At 42.6% G+C, this 18,618-nt stretch overlaps 1 protein-coding gene across 4 annotated transcripts in view; it reads left to right on the top strand.

Moving 5' to 3' along the window:
- Nucleotides 1-18,618, top strand: part of SHISA6 (shisa family member 6) — a 265,285-nt gene that overhangs the window by 232,042 nt on the left and 14,625 nt on the right. For 2 of the 4 annotated variants that reach the window (XR_003923587.1, XM_030015678.1), the window contains exons 4-5: nt 5,047-5,109; nt 18,153-18,305. Coding sequence is in view for 3 of the 4 variants with exons in the window: in XM_030015678.1 (XP_029871538.1) it covers nt 5,047-5,109; nt 18,153-18,305 (216 nt within the window). In the remaining variant the exon portion in view is untranslated. The remainder of the gene's footprint in view (nt 1-5,046; nt 5,110-18,152; nt 18,306-18,618) is intronic. The other 2 variants (XM_030015679.1, XM_030015680.1) reach the window with 2 other exon arrangements.

The following is an 18,618-nucleotide window of genomic DNA, read 5'->3' as shown; positions in this document are numbered from 1 at the left end:
GAAACCATTTCCTTTGGAAAAAAAACTGAAGACCTTAAAATCCCTGTCTTTTCACATGTCTTCTCCCAGATTGCAAAGGGGCTGGGAGCACTGGTTTCCATTCTGCCAGTAAAATGTCTCATTCTTTCTGCTGGTTATTGTATCTGATCACTCCTCCAGCTGTGCTTAGATATTTCGTATTGTGGTCTGGCAATTCAGAGCACTGTGAGTCCTTTATTTCCCTAATGGAGTTTCCTAGTAAATAGCTTTGAACTCAGATCCTTGTCTCAACGATAGATATGCTTCTGCCTAACTGGCACTTCACAATTAACAGCATTATCTTGTTAAACCTGAAGAGGTGCAGGAAGGCTCAGCCATCATTTTAAAGCATTTTATTGCTTAGAAAATGTTTACAATAGGCTACAGAAGTGGTAAATGAAGCCCAGTGCTGCATTGAGATGTCTGATTAGCTCAGCCACGTGAAAATGCCAATAATTCAAGGTCTGACTATATTTTGGATGCCATTTCTTAAGCAGTAGCCTCAAAGCACCTGAGTTTTTTAGAGGCAAAAAAAGGGAAGGGAAGGGAAGGGAAGGGAAGGGAAGGGAAGGGGAAAAGAGAAAGTATTTGGGGTGAAATGGAAAGCTGATCAGAATCAGAAGACAATAGTTCCTACTTATTGTCCTGGTTTCAGGACACTTATGTAGATGCAAGTGTAATCGTCCTCCGTGAAGACACGCTTTGACCCAGGAGTGAGGTTGTGAGAGCAAGTGACTGCATTGGAGTACTCTGTGTTTTCCGGAGAGAGAAACCTCTTGTTTCCCTTCTGGAACAACTGATGTGTTCAATTTATGTCTGCTACTGTTTTAAATGCTTGCATTTCACACACACAAGTGTCTCCATCTCTGTGTAACCTTCTATCTGTCAGCTCCTGTAGTGTGTAAGCAACATTAGTTGAGAAGAGGACAAACAGTTTGGATGTTTGGATGTTTTCTGCAATTTGAGTTGTAAATTAGCTTTGCTATAGCCAGGCTGGAAGTCCTTGCTGTCCTTAGCTACCCCGTATGACCACAGCCTTACACCTGGCTGAAACCCAGAGGGACTAGCATAGGAACAACAGGCTACTATACAAAGCATGTGGAAGGATGGAGACCTCCTGGGGAAATATCTTACTTTCTAAGGCTTTCAGGAGAGAAGTGGCTGTACAGCAATTTAGTCATGCTCAATGAACTTATCAGCTGCAAATGTCAAGGAGAGGTCATCAAAAAAATACAACAGGCTCATTACTTACTACCTAGTTTGCAACTTTCAAAAGCAGATTTAATAACTTATAAATAAGGTAATAAATGGTGGGTAAAATAACCGATAAAATATGTGATGGACACCAAGTTGAACATGAGCTAGCAATGCACCCTTGTGGCAAAGAAGGCCACCAGCATCCTGGACTGCATTTGGAGGAGTGTTGCTAGAAGGTCAAGGGAAGTGATCCTTTCCCCCTGCTCAGAACTGGTGAGAATCATCTGTAGTGCTGGGACAAGGGATGGGGTCCCCAGTACAGGAGAGACACAGACAAACTAGAGTGGGTCCAGCAAAGGGCCAGGAAGATGTTTAAGGGACTGCAGCATCTGTTGTAATGGGAGAGGCTGAGAACTGAGTCTTTTCAGCCTGGAGAAGAGAAGGCTCAGGGGAATCTCACCAATATATGTAAATAACTGATGGGTAAGTAAAGAAGATAGAACCAGGCTCTTCTCAGTGGTGCCCAGTGACAGGGCAAGTGGTAATGAGCACAAATTTTAATACAGAAAATTCCACTCAAACTTAAGAAAAAACTTTCTTACTGTGAGGGTGGTTGAACACTGGAAGAGGATTTGCAGAGAGGATTTGAGTCTCCATCCTTGGAGATATTCAAAACTCTAATGAACATGGTCCTGGGCAACTGCTCTACCTGATCCTGCTTTGTGAGGGAGGTTGGACTAGATGATCTCCAGAGGTGTCTCCAGCCTCAGTGATTCTGTATTTTTATGAATTTGATAACAGAAAACAAGCCATAAGAGAGAAACAGTTGTTCTCAGGACACAGATGCCCCTAATGTACACTGTACATAACAGCTGCCTTTGCAACCAAAAAACCCCACTAAAAATTTTGCATAGAAGAGACTGCTCCAAAGCTTTGCGTCTGGCAGTCCTGTTGCTGGCTACAATGATTAAACATCTGTCAATATTCAATATTGATATTAATATTCAAAACACATTTCTGTTTGACTATGATATCATGAACCAAATCTGATTAAGTCTATACATACTGGCCCAGACCTTGGCCCTGCAGCTTTTCAGAAGCACAGAATATTTAGATTATCTAAGAGAATAATCAAGTTGATGATTGACAAGCCTCATGATCTAGAAACATCTACATGTGGAAGAGTTTTCTAGTAATAAATTGTTTTCTTAGTCCCACCAGAAAATATGAAAGATCTAATAGATTATTCAGTTAAGACCTAAAGTATGTTGTGGGTTTTGGTAATAAAGACTAAAAATACTGCAGCTAGTTCTTTTAGACATGTATTAGACTTACCATCACATACAGTCTTTTAAAATCATATTACTGAGAAGATCTGTTTGAACTCCAGAAACAGTTAAAACCTGATGCAGAAATTAGTGAGCAGGATTCTGTATCATGCTTACTGGAAACTAGATGAAAAGTGTCCCATCTGATCCCATATCTCTGAAAATCCCTCTGGACAGTTACAGGGATTTCAGAAATATCCAGTTTCTTATTTACCCCACCCATCTTCTGGTCCAGTTTTCATGTTAAAGTGAAATTAAACTATATGGAGGAACAGAAACTGAAGTAAAATTACAAAAGTAGTTACTGCAGGATTTTTGCTTGCTAAAAGTAACCAGCAGTGGAGAATCGAAAGGAATATTCTAACTTAGGTGATTTGTAGGCCACTTATTCAAGGGCACTTCAGGAGTCTACGTGAACCTGATCTCCTTTCAAGGTTTGCTCATCAAATACTGGTAGCCAGGCTAATATCCTTTCTCTGTTTTCAGCTGCCTGTGTATACGAGTGCCTGTTTTCTAGATGGAGACGTAAGCTAAGGTGTCTAGTCTGTTGTCATCCAAATAAATAACCTCAGATTTTAATCCTGACTGTGCACGGACATTCAACATGCTGTGCAGGGACATGAGTTTCCAGTGAGATAAAATAGCAGCCAATGTGGACTTCTCAGAAACAAATCATGTCAAGCTAATCTTATTTTTATTTTTTACTGTGTTTTGTGGCTAGGGAGAAATAGCTTTTATTAAAGATCATGCCCTTAGCAAGATTTTCAGCAGTTTCTGGGAAAGTAATGCAAGACTAGTTTGAGAAGCATGTTCTTAATGAACCTCTATGGGGTAGGTACCATAATGGCTGACTAACCAAAAAGGTAACTAAATTATCAGTAAAAGGATGAACTGATGTGGTTCTGCATTTAGTCTTTTTGTTACTGGTGGAAAAGGAATTTGCTTATTAATTTTGCAGATGATACGAAGCTTGGATGACCATAAGTCTATTAGAGGATGGGATTAGAATTTAAAATGTTCCTGACAAATTGGAGAAATAGACTGAAAATAAATTGATTAAATGGAGAAAAATGCTACACATTGGACTGAAACAGGAATACTAAAAAGCCTTGTATGTGTTGAAGAACAATTGGACACGTAGCAGTTCTTTGGAAAAGAAATAAGGAATCATAAAGGATCACAGACTTGACATGAACCAGGAAAAAAAATATCGTGCAAGTTTGTGTGAAAGAGTAGATGACTGGGAAAAATCCAGCCACTCCACTCTGTACTTGTAAGGTCTCTTCTCAGAAACATGTCCCAGACTGTATTCCAGACTTGAGAAGGATCTAGGTCAATCAGAGAGAGCACAGGATGCTAGAATGACAATAATCAAAGGCAAAGCAAGTTTTACAGGGAAACATAAAGGAAATGGCATTATTTGGCTTGCAGAATAAAGTTAAGGGAACACATAGTAACAGCTTTGTTGTAAAGAGCTATTGCAGAAATAAGAGGGATTTTCTCCATGTCCCTGGTAGACAGGAAAGAAGAAATTGGCCTAAAAAGCAGTAAGAACGACCTAATGAAACAGATCTGGGGGGAAAGTGAAATATCAGTGATAGGTTATTAAGAATGGCAGACTAGACATCAGACTAGCTGATCCTGCACCGGGAGAGCATGAGATAGAAGAAGATTTCTTGAAATCTCATCTCACCCTACTTTACTACAGTGCCATAATGGGTTGTAAAGGTCCAGACAAAGAATTCATTCCTTATTGAAGACTTGTCTTGAAACTAAACATGACAGTTTATCAGCAGTCACTTATTTAATCGTTTATTACAGTGAGAAAGAGAGAAAGTCATTTTCCAACCCAAAGGGTAGCTACTAACCACAATGGTAGCAGTCGTTCTGCCATTGATTGTTCCTCCTACTTTGCAGCATGATGCATTTAATACTGAATGCATGAGGTCTTGCAGGATTTTCATTTCTCAGGGGAGGGAGATCTACAGTCCATGTGCACCTATTTAACTCTACCTCCTGTGTTTATGAGGCCACTTATTTGATCTTTCCCTGTACTCACACAGGACATTGTTGTTGTGGTTGCGGTCACAGTGGGGTGTTTTTCATGTAGCTGGGGCTAATGTCCTGAAAACCTCCATGCTGGATGGAGATGGAGCAGCGGAGTAAGGGCTGCGAGATTCCAGCAGTTCCCAGGAACACACCACCGATGTGGGTATACCAGTTGTGGTTTCTTCCTGTCCGGACATGCTTCTTACCTTTGCAGATAACTCTAATTTGCAGGCTCAGCAGAAGGGGAGCAGCTTCCCATTATCGTATTCTTCTTGCATCTGGAATTTTAAGTGAACTACATAACAGAATCTTCTGCTTTCTTAAGCATTTTCTTCTCCTTTTTTTAATCATGCTGAGATTTCCTGTGAATACTGTGAGCTGTAATTATCATCTGCAGATCAGTGGGTATGCTAAGCTGTTTCTTAAAAGGATTTTTTTTTTCTGTGAATTTCAGATGACCAAGAACAAAATTATAATCACCTGATACTAAACAGTGCCACCCAGACACCTACACATGGTAAGAGAAAACAAAGAGCAAAATTACACACGTTGTAACTTTCCTCTGCCAGCCAGTAAGATTTACTGGTATCAAAGTATGTTTAATGTTAATAGAAATGTTCCTATGGCAATGATGCATGAATGATGGTTTCCATTAACATTAAACATAGGACCGTATTTTTAAATACTGCGCACAATGAAATATGGCCCAGTCTTTTATAACTTTACCTATCAACCTTGTGTTTCCCCATGTCTGATTGCTTCTTTCTCCCATCCACATCAGCAAGATGCTGTCAGATTTAACCGACCAAGGGTCCATCTTGTCAGCCAAGCCACCCAACTCATAGTGCTGCTTGTGCATATTTCTAAGATAGGTTATAAGGACAGTGAACATGGGCCAAGGGCTCCTAAGCTGACATGATTTTGGCATTACAATAAGTGGCCAGCGATTGGGTTCACAGCTAAATCCAAGCTGCCCAGCCCATACTTGCATGGGTCTGGTTGGGATAACCTACTGAAGCCCCTGATTCACTGCACAATGTCCTCTGCTTTCTAGTATGCAGGATAGGTAAAGACCATGAAGAGATTCAGGAGTCCCCCTGCCCACTTTCATAACAGAAATACCTCTTTCTAAACCAGTTGCAGTGGTTGCTCTCACACCCTTCAAAATCCCCTTTATTTTATTGTGGAAACATGACATTTCTCTGACCATAGGAACTTATGAAACCCAGAACACCTTTCATGTCCCTATGCCCACCACAGGGTGGACCAGCACTGACCTATCCCCATAACCTCAGAAGTGACACCTCAGGAGATGTCTGGGGCAGCCTATCACCACCATATAACCTGTCTGGTGAGCCCTCTTCAGAGTGAGAGCAGGCCTTCCAGAGTTCCTCCAAAGCTTCCCTGGGTTTGGTCTTTGTACCAATATGTGTTAATACCCCTGACAGTGCTCTTGCTGAGCTCTGAAAAACCATGATTTTCATTTGTCTTACCTCTGCACATGGGTTGGCACATTTACTAGCACCTCTCTATCCAGCCCTCTTGACCTAATAAACTTGGGGATGACCATGTCATCCTTTAGCCAGTTTTGAGAGTTCAGATGCTATTCAAAGATACTTGTTTGTTTTCCCCTTTGTTTCCACCATCTCATCCCAGCCTGGAGATGTTTCTTTGCTTCCTCCATGGCCAGAAACCCTGCCCCTCTCTGCTCAGCCCTGTCCCTCCAGCCCTTCTGCCTCCTCTGCCCTAGCTCCCTCCTCCTTTTGATGTACTTGACCCCAGCTTAGCAGTTGAGTGTGGGCGGCATGTCCCTCCCTACGTCGTAGCAATCACAGACCACACAGTCAAATCACCTGCAGCTTCCTGGCTTCACCTAAATCCAGACCAGTCACTGCCACCCAAATCAGTGGTTCCCCCGTCTCTGTACAATCAGTCCAACCTTTGAATGAACCCCCAGGTCTCCTCTGCTTTCTTCCCTCTTCCGCTGCTACCTTGTGTTGGTCTTGTCCTTGTTCTTCCCTGCACCCTTTATCCTTTGTATGTGATACATTCCTCCAGCATTTGCAGCTGGAACCTTCCTTCTGCTGGGGAACCAGTAAGTGATGGGTAAATCCCATCTTAACATACACTTTTGCAGGTCTGAATCTCTGTATTTGTTACTCTTTTCGTTCTGGCATTTGTTTTTAAGTCTGAAACTTCATCTTGATAACTATTCTGGAATTGATTTATTGTGAGTTGTGTGTTCTTGTATAGAAATTTCCATGCTGTTTTGCTGAAAAAAAGAGTGGGAGAACAATTGCCGTTGAAAAGGTCACCTAAAATCTTTGGTGTTTCTCCTTCCTAGAGGGTGGGTCAGGAAGATCCTCAGCCTGCAGGTTACTTTCAGTTTTAAGACTACATTATTAGGGGTTTTTTTTCCATCTCCCAAAAAACACAGGAGAAACAATGTCAGCTTTAAACCTGGCAGTGACACAGCAGTATTTATTGAACCTGAATTGACAGCCTCAAATGCTCCTCAGACTACTTATTATGTTTACATTTTTACTTTCCTGAGAAAAAGAAAAGAAGAAAAAGATGGAGTAATAGGGTTGAAATTGTATTGTCTTTTCTCTGTTCTTACTACTTGTTCTTCAAATCTAGTACATTCTGGGTTCTGAGATCTGCCCCAGCAGAGCCAGATCAGTCCCGTTTACCTGTGTCTCTGCCCAGAAGTTTTAAAGTAGCTCCATCATCAGGTCCCTATTGCATTCAATAACTCAAGGTAACAACATGTGCTAAACCAGTTAAACTTCCCTCTGGCCATGACAGATGCATTTGGTTTTTATGTACTTGAGAAACAAAAATCAAAGCAGACATACGCATGATCTTGGATTAGAAACTTTCACTTTTTTTCTCCACTCATTTCTTGTGTTTACTGTATCTTAATAGTTGGTTGTACAAAGTGTCTTGAATGATCTGACTACAAATAACTGTATGATTCAGAGTTATATTTTATTCCTAAGTTATCCATGTGGTTATGGACACTTTTGTTCATGATATTCATGTGTGCTTTTGCTGGTAAGCCATTGCTTGGTGAGTCTAAAAAGATATCTGGACCTTTCACAGAAGGCATCAAAAGAGCTTGCAGTATTCATAATTACTGCTGAAATTCTGAGATAGTTCAGCAACACCACAGGTTTAATTTAATTCCCTTCCTGGGTAGGACATGGTGTACATTTTATGTGTGATTATGCAAATTTGTAGGTGGACATAAGCTGTCTTTCTGAGCATCATGTTCATGAGCTCTGTCCCTTAGTCTGTCCCTAGCACCCACCATGCAGTGACACCATCTGAAAGGAGCAGAAGAAGGGAAAGAAGCCAGTATGAGGCTCAAGACATGCCTTGTGTTGCACATGGCCCAAGTTCAGTTCACTCAAGCAGAGAAAGGTTCTCAGGTTACCAGCATAGAGCAAGCAGGGCAGCGATTGTAGGTGACATGCCACCAAACAAACAACGCTTCAGCCTAAACAGCCAGAAAATCCCGCCCGTGCGTGGAGGAGCTCCCTACAGCCTCCCCAAGGACTGCCGCACACCGCAAGGATGCACTTGACCTGGTATATGTGAAGGGAAGCGTGAGCTGTTGAAAACTGGAATACCTGTCAGGATGAGAGGTCACCTGCTGTGGGCTGGTGATCTCTCTCCCATCTCCTACCATCATAGAAACTTCACAGGTTTCTTACCTTCTCCTGTAATTCCCATTACAATGAGTTTCCAAACTCATACAGCGCTGGGACTGAGCAGTGGAGGGTTTCCACAACCTAGCTGTGGCAGACATGGGGCCCAGGGCTCTGCAAGAGACCTCCTCATGGACGAGGGATGAAAGCCAAGTTCCCTATACTCCCCTTTCCCCTTCCTGTACCAGCTAGTCCTTTGCAAAAGTAGAGCAAATGGTACCAACCCATTCATTTCCCCAAAGGCTTTGGGAATCATAACTGGATCACAATGTGCGGGAGTGATCCAGATGTGCAGTGGGGCAGCCATTCCACCAAACAGTATTCTGGGACCAACCCACTGTATCCCTATCAGCAACATTGTCCTTCTTCAGCTGAGAAAGGCAGGGAATGGTAAACGTCTGTTTCCATGGACTGATGCTAGCTGGTTGCCTACGTCCTGCTCCCTGCAGATGCCACTGTGATAGGCCCTCTATGAGTGCACATAATACCTATCAGCACATTATGCAAGTATGCCCTTGTATTACTGTGGCAGTCTTTTACCTGTAAAGAAACAAATTAAAGGGGATAAGCACAACCTATGCTCACAAGGAGCCAGGAAAAAAAGAAAAAGCAGATTTGACCTTAGCTCTCTGAGCTATTCAGCTTCAACTTCAGGTTCCCAGGTTTAAAATCCCAAGACCCTCTTTTTTAACCTGACTTGGGGGTTTGCCACTCTTGGCTCCTCAATGCAAAGGGTATGCCCATCACAGTAGGTTGTGTGGCCGTGAGATCACTGGTGTGATTACACTGAACTCTTCCAATGCAGGAAGGAATAACTACTAATTAATGGTGGGATCACATATAATCTGTTCTGTCAGGCTGCTATCATTTAATTAGCATAGTGCTGTTTGCAGCACAGTTAACATAGAGTGAGAAGAAAGTCTCCCTTTTCTCCCTGCCTGGGTGGCACAGAGGGTTTGCAGAGGGATGAAATGTATGTCTGTCCTGTTTTTGGAAAATGTGATATGTTGGGGAAGACAATTTCTAATGGAGATCAAGAGAAGTGACCACAGGCAAGTGAATATGTCAACCTGTGGTCTGCGATACCAGGATTTAATTTCTGCTGTTGTTGAGGGCTCTGAATTAGCCAGCATGACTCTGAGTATCCCACATCTTAAAAAAAGTCTGTTGATTTACTTCTGGTGTCAGTCTATTCACGCTCCTAATTCACTTCTAGGACACTGAATGTCCCATTATAGAGGTATCGACAGTCCTTTAGAAACCTCAGCCTAAATTCTGCTTTCAGTGATGGCCTTCAGACCTCAAGTCCACTGAAGTCAGAAGTTTGATGTGGGTTTCCTTACCTCTAGATTTTAGTTTCACATGAGCTGCGGATTTTAGCTGTAAATGAAGAACTCTACAGAAGTTTTTGGAAATGCAGTGGTTTTGTATGTAAAAGGTGAATGTGAGTGCTCAAGTACTAGTCTCTAAGCACAACTAAGCTTTACATATGAAATGCAGGTAAATCTTTTGATACTTTAATATATCTTGCTTAGCTATTCAGTCTTTATACAAAATAAGCACATAAAATTATTTTCCTATAAAAACATTAAAATGTGAAAAAAAAAGTGAAGTGCACAAAACAGAACTGAGGCAGTGTAGCATTAGCTATAACAGAAATATATGTTGGCTGCCTGGGCTTAGTTTCTGTAAAGCTTATTGCTTTATTTTTACTGCTGCTGAAGTTTTATCTCATTATATTTAGTGCATATTTAATTATGCTAACCAAAAGAGTCTTGTATAAACATTTTTTACATCTATATAAATAACAAGCACATTGCTAAATAATATAGTTAGTAGGAAGTTCATATCATAATTTTTATGTAAGTTCATTGCATTTGATAGTCATCTCAAAAAATACTTGGTAAACCACCATAAGCAACAAATGGCTTCACTTCAAGTTTTTAATTTGGCCAATGATGTCTGGGTTTGCTCTGATGGAAACAAATTTCATTTTACAGATGTACCCATGTGAACTTTAAACAAATTCCTATATGCATATGCATGTATTTCTGTGTCTTTTTTACATTCCTTCCTTCCTTTCTTCCTTCCTTCTTTCCTTCCTTCATTTCTTTCTCTTTCTTCTTTTCTTCCATCCATCCATCCATTCATCCTTTCTCTTTCTTTTCTTTCTTTCCTTCTTTCTTTTCTTTCTTTTTCTTTCTTTCTTTCCTTCTTTCCTTCTTTTCTTTCTCTTCTTTCTTTTCTTTCTTTTCTATCCTTCTTTCTTTTCTTTCCTTCTTTTCTTCCTTCTTTCTCTTTTTTTCATTTCAAAAATCCAGGGCATCTTCCTTCCCACACAGTAATAGGGCTTTGGGGGATATATTGCTGAAATAATTCTTGCATCAATTTTCTAACATCAGACCAGAAGCTTCAATTTGGGACAATCCCAGAAGATATGAAAATGATTCCCTATACTGTCACATCTCCTCCAGCAATTTGTTGAGAGTTTTGTGTCTATTGTGTTTAAGACACTGTTTACAAAATCGTAACAATTAAGGACTGTTTAAATTAGATTTATCCCCAGTAGAAATATATGTGAGGAAATTAGAAGATAATCAGATCTCTAGGATATAACCTACAGAACAAATAGACACATTATGAACACTGCTCTTTCTGCAAAGCAGCAGGGCTTTAATGAAAGTGGGAAGAGAGATGAATCAGGTAATCTGACAGGACGGGACAACATAGTGCTATCTTTTTGATGCATACAAGTTGCCATTTGTGATGGGGATACCAGTTGATGATTCAGTTGCTTTGCACACCAACTTTGCCAAGCAAAGTACACAGACTGTTGTGTTGCAATATAGCTCCAGTTACACAATTACAAAGCAGATGGGAGCAAAGTCGTTAATGAATCAGGATCACCATTTACCTGTCTTGGCCTGAGAATTTGCTAACAACATCCTATAGTGCAGAGCCAACCTCTGTGCAGGGGATACATTGGTTTGTTGGGGCCATGGTTGGACTTAAGCAATGTGACTGGCCTCTGATGACATGTGTGCTGACCTTCCTTTAGTCACTGTTGTAGAGGGCAGAGAACAACCCTGGGGCTGAGAACAGGTAAAGGACTTTAATGGCAACTTCCTTTAAAGCGCTCAGCACTGAAGCAACTGGTCTTTGCTTTTTAGACTAAATACATTGTCTGTTTGGACAAAGAAATCACCCTTTTCATGGTCTTAGTATGGCAGGGCTAAAACAGCCTCGCAACTTGAGGTGCACCCCATCTGCTGAGCATGGAGTCCTTAACTTGCAGATGAATACTTTTATGCCACCCATGACATGGCCCATGTTCCACCCAGCAAGTGACTATCATAAATAAAACACTGAGGCTTGTGGAGTAAAACTCAGCTGTGTAACTATGTTTCCACCCTCACCTGTGGGAGGAACCTGAGGAGCTTTTCTCTGTGACAATACACTTGTTAAGCAAATGGCCAACATGAGCTAAATAGGTCTGACACTGACCTCAAGTTCCTCTTACAGAAGCAGAAGAACTTGAACCATAAGAAGGGGAAGCAGCATCTTTATTCCTAGTGAATGTGAGACCAGTGAAAAAGACCAAAATTTTTGGAGGCAAAATCAGAGCATCATAAAAATGAGAGCATGTAAAACTTTGAGACAAAGGGGGGGTTTGCCATTTGCTTTGCTAGAAATGCTATCAGTGTGGAGCTCACTATGACTCCACCAGAAGGTTGTGGTGGTCCCTGCAGTGCCTTCAGACTGTCTAGGGAGCTTGTGCCTCACCCTAGTCCCAAAGGGCTGAAAGGAGACAGTCACACATAGCCCATTCAGGATGGATGATTTGTTTCCCTCAGCGGCTAGAGCTAGTTTTGGCTTGCTCACCTTGCTTGTCTGCTGCCGGGACCAAATATGCTGATGCATTTTCCTTTTTGAACCAGCATCCCCTCCATGCAATGGCAAGCTTTGAGCACGAGGCACTTGCAGACATGGAAGGAGTTAACAGGCTGACAGTTTTCAACTGCAATCTCAAATTCAGCAAGAATGAGTCCTAGTCCCAGTTCTGCACAGTGCTACATGCTGGCTGCTCTGGTGCCAGAGCCATGTGTTGTTTTCTGCATCCCCAAGAAAAGGCAACAAAATCAAGGAAAAGTGAATATATCCTTTGCTGTGATTGCTAAGTGCAATTCTACTTTCTGTAGTTTTTCCTTTGATTTTAATTGGCAACTTTATTCCTCTCACCCTATGTTGTAGTGTGTAACTGTGCTATGTTCAGTTAAGCACTTTGTTTACTCAGAAGCATCGTCATGTTAATAGCCCCTAGGTGATAAGATTCAGGTATATTATTATGCTGTGTACATATTGTAGCATTTAACGGCATCATCTTGCAACGTGCTGGTGTACCTCATCCTCTTTGCACCTTACCCTTTCAGATAGCTGCTCAGTTCTCAGTCATGAGCCCTGAAAGACCTAATCCTAGCACCATCCTGATATGCAGAGGGTTTTTATCACTGACTGAACTTAAAATCCCGCATCTCCAGCTCATATAAATGAGGGCAGCTGCTCACTGGAGAGCTGCTGATTTACACCACAGAGGATCTGACCTGGAAATGTATAAACCTCTTTGAGATTCGTTGTGAAAGATGCAAAAGACTATTAATAACAGTGTTTGTAACATAAAAAAAGAAGTGTGAAAACACAGATAGTTCCTCCCGCAAACACTGAAGATATATGTTATAAATTTTAATTTGAGTCTGTGAACATCAGTTCTTTGACTGCTATAGCAGTATGTCACTTCCAGGATGGCTCAGGAGGTGCTAAGTCTTGGCACAGAAGGCTACCAAATGTCATCAGCTACTACCAGATTTTCCTGAGGAATGCGGTCCTTTGTAGGAGCTTGCATCAGAATCGGAGAAGACTTTGTGTCTGAGCCTTCAAATGGCTGAGCAGAAGGCAGTGCTGGGGAAGCAGTGTGTGCTTTGACAGAGGACTGAAGCTATGCTGAGCTGAAGCTGAGCAGCAGAAGGCTTGGTTGTATCAGCTTCTCCTAGGTGACATTGTTTGCTTTCTCTGGGTGAATGTTTTAAAAGGCATCTGTTGAAATGTCTTGCAAAATTCACACAACATATGTGCAGACTCATGCAAATATGGAGCAGATCCCTTTTGCCACTTGAGCTTTGTTTAAAACTTTGCCATAAATTCACTTTTTTTGTCTTGGGTATCAACTGCTCTTGTCCTTGTACATGAAAGGTTCTGAACCTCATGTAAACACACTTTGAAACAGAAACTCTCTCCCAAGAACAGTGGAAGAGCAAGACACTTCAAGAAGACTTCAGGTCTAATCTCCACAACACAAGTCTCCAGCTTTAGAAATCCTGAAACTGCTTCTGAGCCTTGTGCTTGCAGAAAGTTTGCAAAGCACTGACAGTGGAATGAGGATCTCCCTCAACTTGGAGTGACCTTCTTTCCTTCATAGATTACAAAGCAGTCAAGTGCATGCATAAAGCAGAGGAGTGAATCCATATGTCTACTCAGAGGCCAGCTATAATTGCAGTCCCCAATGCACAGAGGGAACTGCAACCCCCTAACATCCATGTGGGTGACATACCAACTGCAGGCCGTATACCCTTTTCAGGATGCAGAATGCAGCAGAAGACATGTTCTTCTGGCAGTCCCTCAGTGCAGGCAGTGCTCCTGGTTCCTCAGGTGCAGAGGTCTCTGCCAGTCTGCTCCAGGGTGGCACCTTCTCAAGATTTTATGCAAGAGCCTGGTCTGAGTGGAGCAGGGGAGCTTTTCTGAGCCTGGCCCATGAGTCCACTGGTTCTCACGGAAATACAACAGGGTTTGGACCAGCCCAACAATTTTGGCTCATGAAGCAGAGGAAATGCACGGTTCTCGCTTGGTAGGTGTCCAAGAAGAGAGATTAGCGCCGCAAAGGAAGAGTGTTTCTCCACAGAGATGCCTGCTCCCTTCCTGAGCTTATCATGCCAACATTGTGCAGCCTAGTGAATTTTTGGCAGTGCTATGTCGTGCTACCAGCCCTGCCAGTGGCTGGAGCAACACGGCACTCTGGTCAAAGCACCGTGAAACCACTGATGCTCAGTAGATGGGGAAATGCTGCAGAGTTGAGCCCTCTCCTGCTGAATTAATCAGAGAGACACTGGCAGAATTTTAAGATGTTACATTGGCTGTAAAAACGTGTGGTTACTTCGAGTCTGTAGCAAAAAAAATTTAGAAACCAAGAGAAATGACACTACTGGATAATGTTCCCATCTCTGTTGTATGTGCTATGCACTGGGTGAGCTTCATTTCCTCCACATCCCTCTGCAAATAACTTTGTAAATTGTGCCCAGAATGCATGATGTATCAGAGAGGCATAAAATGGCATGTGACTGCAGGATGGTGGTGAGGAAAATGTGGACTAATACCGACTTTCAAAGGTAATCCCAGTAACCATGGGACATATTGTCCATTTTCCTGTGGTTATGTCCCATTGCCCAGAATGTAGAGCTCGACTGGAATGAGTGGGAATGCTAGGGAACAGAGCAGCGTGCAACCTCAGCCACCTTGCAGGAAAAGGAGAGACCTTTTTATTTACATCCTGTTAATTAATTATGTCCTGCATCTTCCATAGGAGCCAACAAACACCACAAACAAAAAGGAGAGAGGCCAGAGAAAAGCATGACTCAAAAGTATTGCAGGAGTGAAGAACTACTAAGAAACTTCTGCTGAACTGGTCCCAGAATATAAATTGCACAAGATATTTCTCCTTACTAGAGTCTCTTAGTTCTCTGATCTTGCCCTCAAACTACATTATGCAAAAGACATCTGAAATTATCTTTGGTCATTTCAGTTTATCCCTTATTTTGCTGAATGATGGGTAGTGGATTTCAAGGTGACTTCTCATTTGCCAAAATCATTACAGTCTGTTTCTGACTGACTGGATGGAAAAAGCAGTAAGAAGATGTACTGATTCTGCACAAGCCCATCAGATAAATGTGTGGCACTTAATTTCACACACCTCATGCAAGTAGTCAATTAATGCTCCTGCTTTGGCACTGAACACAAATTCCATACATATGACTGGGCTTATTTCAGCATGTCCAAACCTCCATGCAAAATGGAGATTAGATACAGGTTCTGGCTGAGAAATTTGCAAAGAGATGTTACCCCAGGGTCCTTGCCACACAAGCACAAATAGGAGTAGGGACATAGTTTCAATGATGATATAGTCTCTGTTTACTGGATAATATCTAATCAATTGTTTCCAGTGCCCTGATGAATATGATGCACTTCCTAATCCTGCAGTCAGTCTATTAGACATGGATTGAAGTCATCAGCAAGAAAATAATGTTCTCAGAGAGATGACACATTAGCTATACGCTCACTTGGGGCTATGTTCTTTTTGCCAGACAATAACCCTATTCCAGGAGTGCAGAGACACACATAAGCAATAGGAAAGAAGAGTTTATTTACCAAGATGGTTATTGTACTGTTAAGAGGGAATTTTCACCATTGCTAAATTCTGTAAGAAAGTGCCTCATAATTTCTCAGAACTGGGAACAAAATGATGCTCTGGCAGAGAGCTGGGCTGTTCCTTTTCTGTGGGGTGGCTGACATTGGCTGTCAGTTGTTCTGAGAACAGCATGCAGGTGCTTGCTGAAACATGTGAAGCCCCTGTTGCTGACAGAGCAGTTTCCTTCCCCCTCACCTTGTTGTGCTGGCAGCAGTGGGGGATCACACAAGATGGGATATCCCATGCTGGTTGGTGCCAGACTGGTGCTCAGGGAGAGGGGAAGCTGTTCCTCCACTCACGGTCATACCTTGGACATAGCTGGGAAAGAGTGGAATGTTGTGATTTGTTCTGCAGGAAGCTTTGTTGTGAGGAAGCTCATGGAGCAGCAGAGTGCATGGAATCAGTGACAACAGGGGCAGGAAGAAGCAAGTGTTGGGTTTGTTCACATAGTAGTTGTAATTCAAGTGCCTAAACATGGGTGGCATCAGATCTCTGATAGGTCCCACATCACTCCTTTCAGCCCTTTGTGGGTGTCTTAGATACCCTGGCGTACCCCAAATGGCTCAGGTGCCTCTGAATTGAGCACTGGGCATGTAACTCTGCTGAGAGCTGCAGAGGAGTGCTCTGACCACACTGGCTTTGGAAAATCATGAGCGGGTTTGTGATGGAAGACAAGACTGTCTCAGCCTGTCTTTCACTGAGAAGCATGTATGCAATATGAAGGGTAGGTGACAGAAGGTTTAAAACATCTAGGGGAAGTCACAGTGGGAGAAAAGTTGTAGAGCAGCTCTGCATCTCCACATGCAGACATGTGTGGGAACTGCTGGGTCCATTTCTAGGCAACAGAGAGCACCAAGGACGTAGAGAAATGTGAGCACTCACAGAGAAGATGTTCTGCTGTCTAACACAAACAGGACTCCACATAGGAGAAAGGCAGCAGGGGAGGAGGTGGCCTGACTCCTGCAATTTTTTTTTTGCAGGAAAGGTTTTAATTTATAACTCAGGTCTAGAAAAATGTCTGCTGAAATATCTGTGCCCTAGTTGGGTGGATTTTGTTTTAATTTTTTCTAGGAGATGTTGCATTGCTCTTCATGAGCACACTTTAGATGGGTGCACAACAGGAATGCATGAACCCAGGACTTGGGCATTCTGCTGCTTCTCGGCTGTATCAGAGAATTTAGCCTTCTGATTTCATTTTCAGACCGTACTTGAAGTGGCCACCTCCTTGGTCTTTTGACTCAACTAATGCAATCCCATCACTGCTGCAAGCTCCTCTAGAGCCCACTGTAGTAAGTTCTAGCTTTGCTTCTAATAATTGAAGCTCCTGCTATTTTTAATACTCTTGTACCTGCCTATTTTAATATCTGAACACCTGGGAGTTATAGATGCAATTCAACAGGTCCCTGTCCCTTGGCTGAGCTGATAAAAGACCATTTTCTATCCAGCTTGCAGCAAAGGACTATGATTTCAAAATTCTGCATGTTGTCTGGACTTGAATTTTAACATCCAGGCTCAGTTCTTATCTTTATTGACAGTGCCCTCAGCATTAGCATCCTGACAGTGGGCATTTTGGCACTGGCTGGGGACTACCTCAGTGACCAACAAAATAAAAATAAGTACAGGGACATCCTCCAGCCTTCAGGGATGGCACCTCCTTTGTTGCCTTAGGAAGCTCTCCAGACCTTGCCTTGTCTTCTGATTGCACCCAGATGTGCACCCCACAGCTCCACTTCACACTTTCCTGTGTGCAGGTGAAGCATGGACGTCTCTAGAGGCCACCAGAACAGCTGGGGCCATGGACCAGCTTTGCCCATAAGCCTCCAGGTTCAGAGCATTAATCAGAAGTCTGGCATAACAAGAGCAATTTGATTATCAGCCCCAGTTGAAATAACCCCATAGACTCATTCCTATGTCTCTGAGGGTGGGGAAAGCACAGCTGGCTGGGGTAAAGGTAGGTGATGCTGCCTGAACTCATGCAGGCTGCAGTGGGGTCAGTTCATAGCACCATGACACAGCCCTCCACGGTAAGTAAGGTGACTAACAGTCCACCAGAACCACCATCCTGCTGTAAGGAGAGCTGGTTGGTCCAGGCACTTTCGAGGCAGCAGTTTGCTTCTCTCCATAATCACTGTGGACAAGGAAACACCACCACAGGATCCATTTTTCACTGATCTGTCGGTGCCACTTTGAATTATGTCCAACAGCCTGTCACTGAGGCTGGCTCAGATACAGCTATTCTCCCTGCCGGAGTTTGTGGGAATGGCTTGCCTCTGTCAAATTAGTTTGGTGCATAATGTAGACATGCCTTTCTCTGTTGTTGTTTTTTTCTTCCAGACAAGCCACGAATGAACAACATCCTTACTTCTGCCACCGAACCCTATGATCTGTCTTTCTCCCGGTCCTTCCAGAACCTCTCTCACCTCCCACCATCCTATGAGTCTGCTGTCAAGACAAATCCAAGTAAATATTCTTCTCTGAAGAGACTAAGTAGGTGTCAGTTCATTTCATTTCCTTTGTATCTCATTTGCTTGTAAACCATGGTGGGCACAATGTTAAGGCAATAACCTTCTTCCCTCTATTGTTGTACTGCTCAAGTTGGCATCTCCGGTAATGATTCTTTTGGCTGTCGCTCCCCATCAAGGAAGAGTATAGAGAAAGAATCACTTAATTACTGTGAGAACACATGTGGTTATTTGCTTACTGACCTCCTTGCTGTGCTGCCTCCCACTACTCCACCTCCTATCTGCTGCTGATAGAGTCATCTGAGAATCCTTTTTCTTTCTGCCGGAGTTGAGATGAG

The sequence above is a fragment of the Aquila chrysaetos genome, chromosome 5 (genome assembly GCF_900496995.4).
Source record: "Aquila chrysaetos chrysaetos chromosome 5, bAquChr1.4, whole genome shotgun sequence".
Taxonomy (NCBI): domain Eukaryota; kingdom Metazoa; phylum Chordata; class Aves; order Accipitriformes; family Accipitridae; genus Aquila; species Aquila chrysaetos.
The sequence above is the reverse complement of the archived record's forward strand: the minus strand, read 5'-3'. Positions and strand labels throughout refer to the sequence as shown.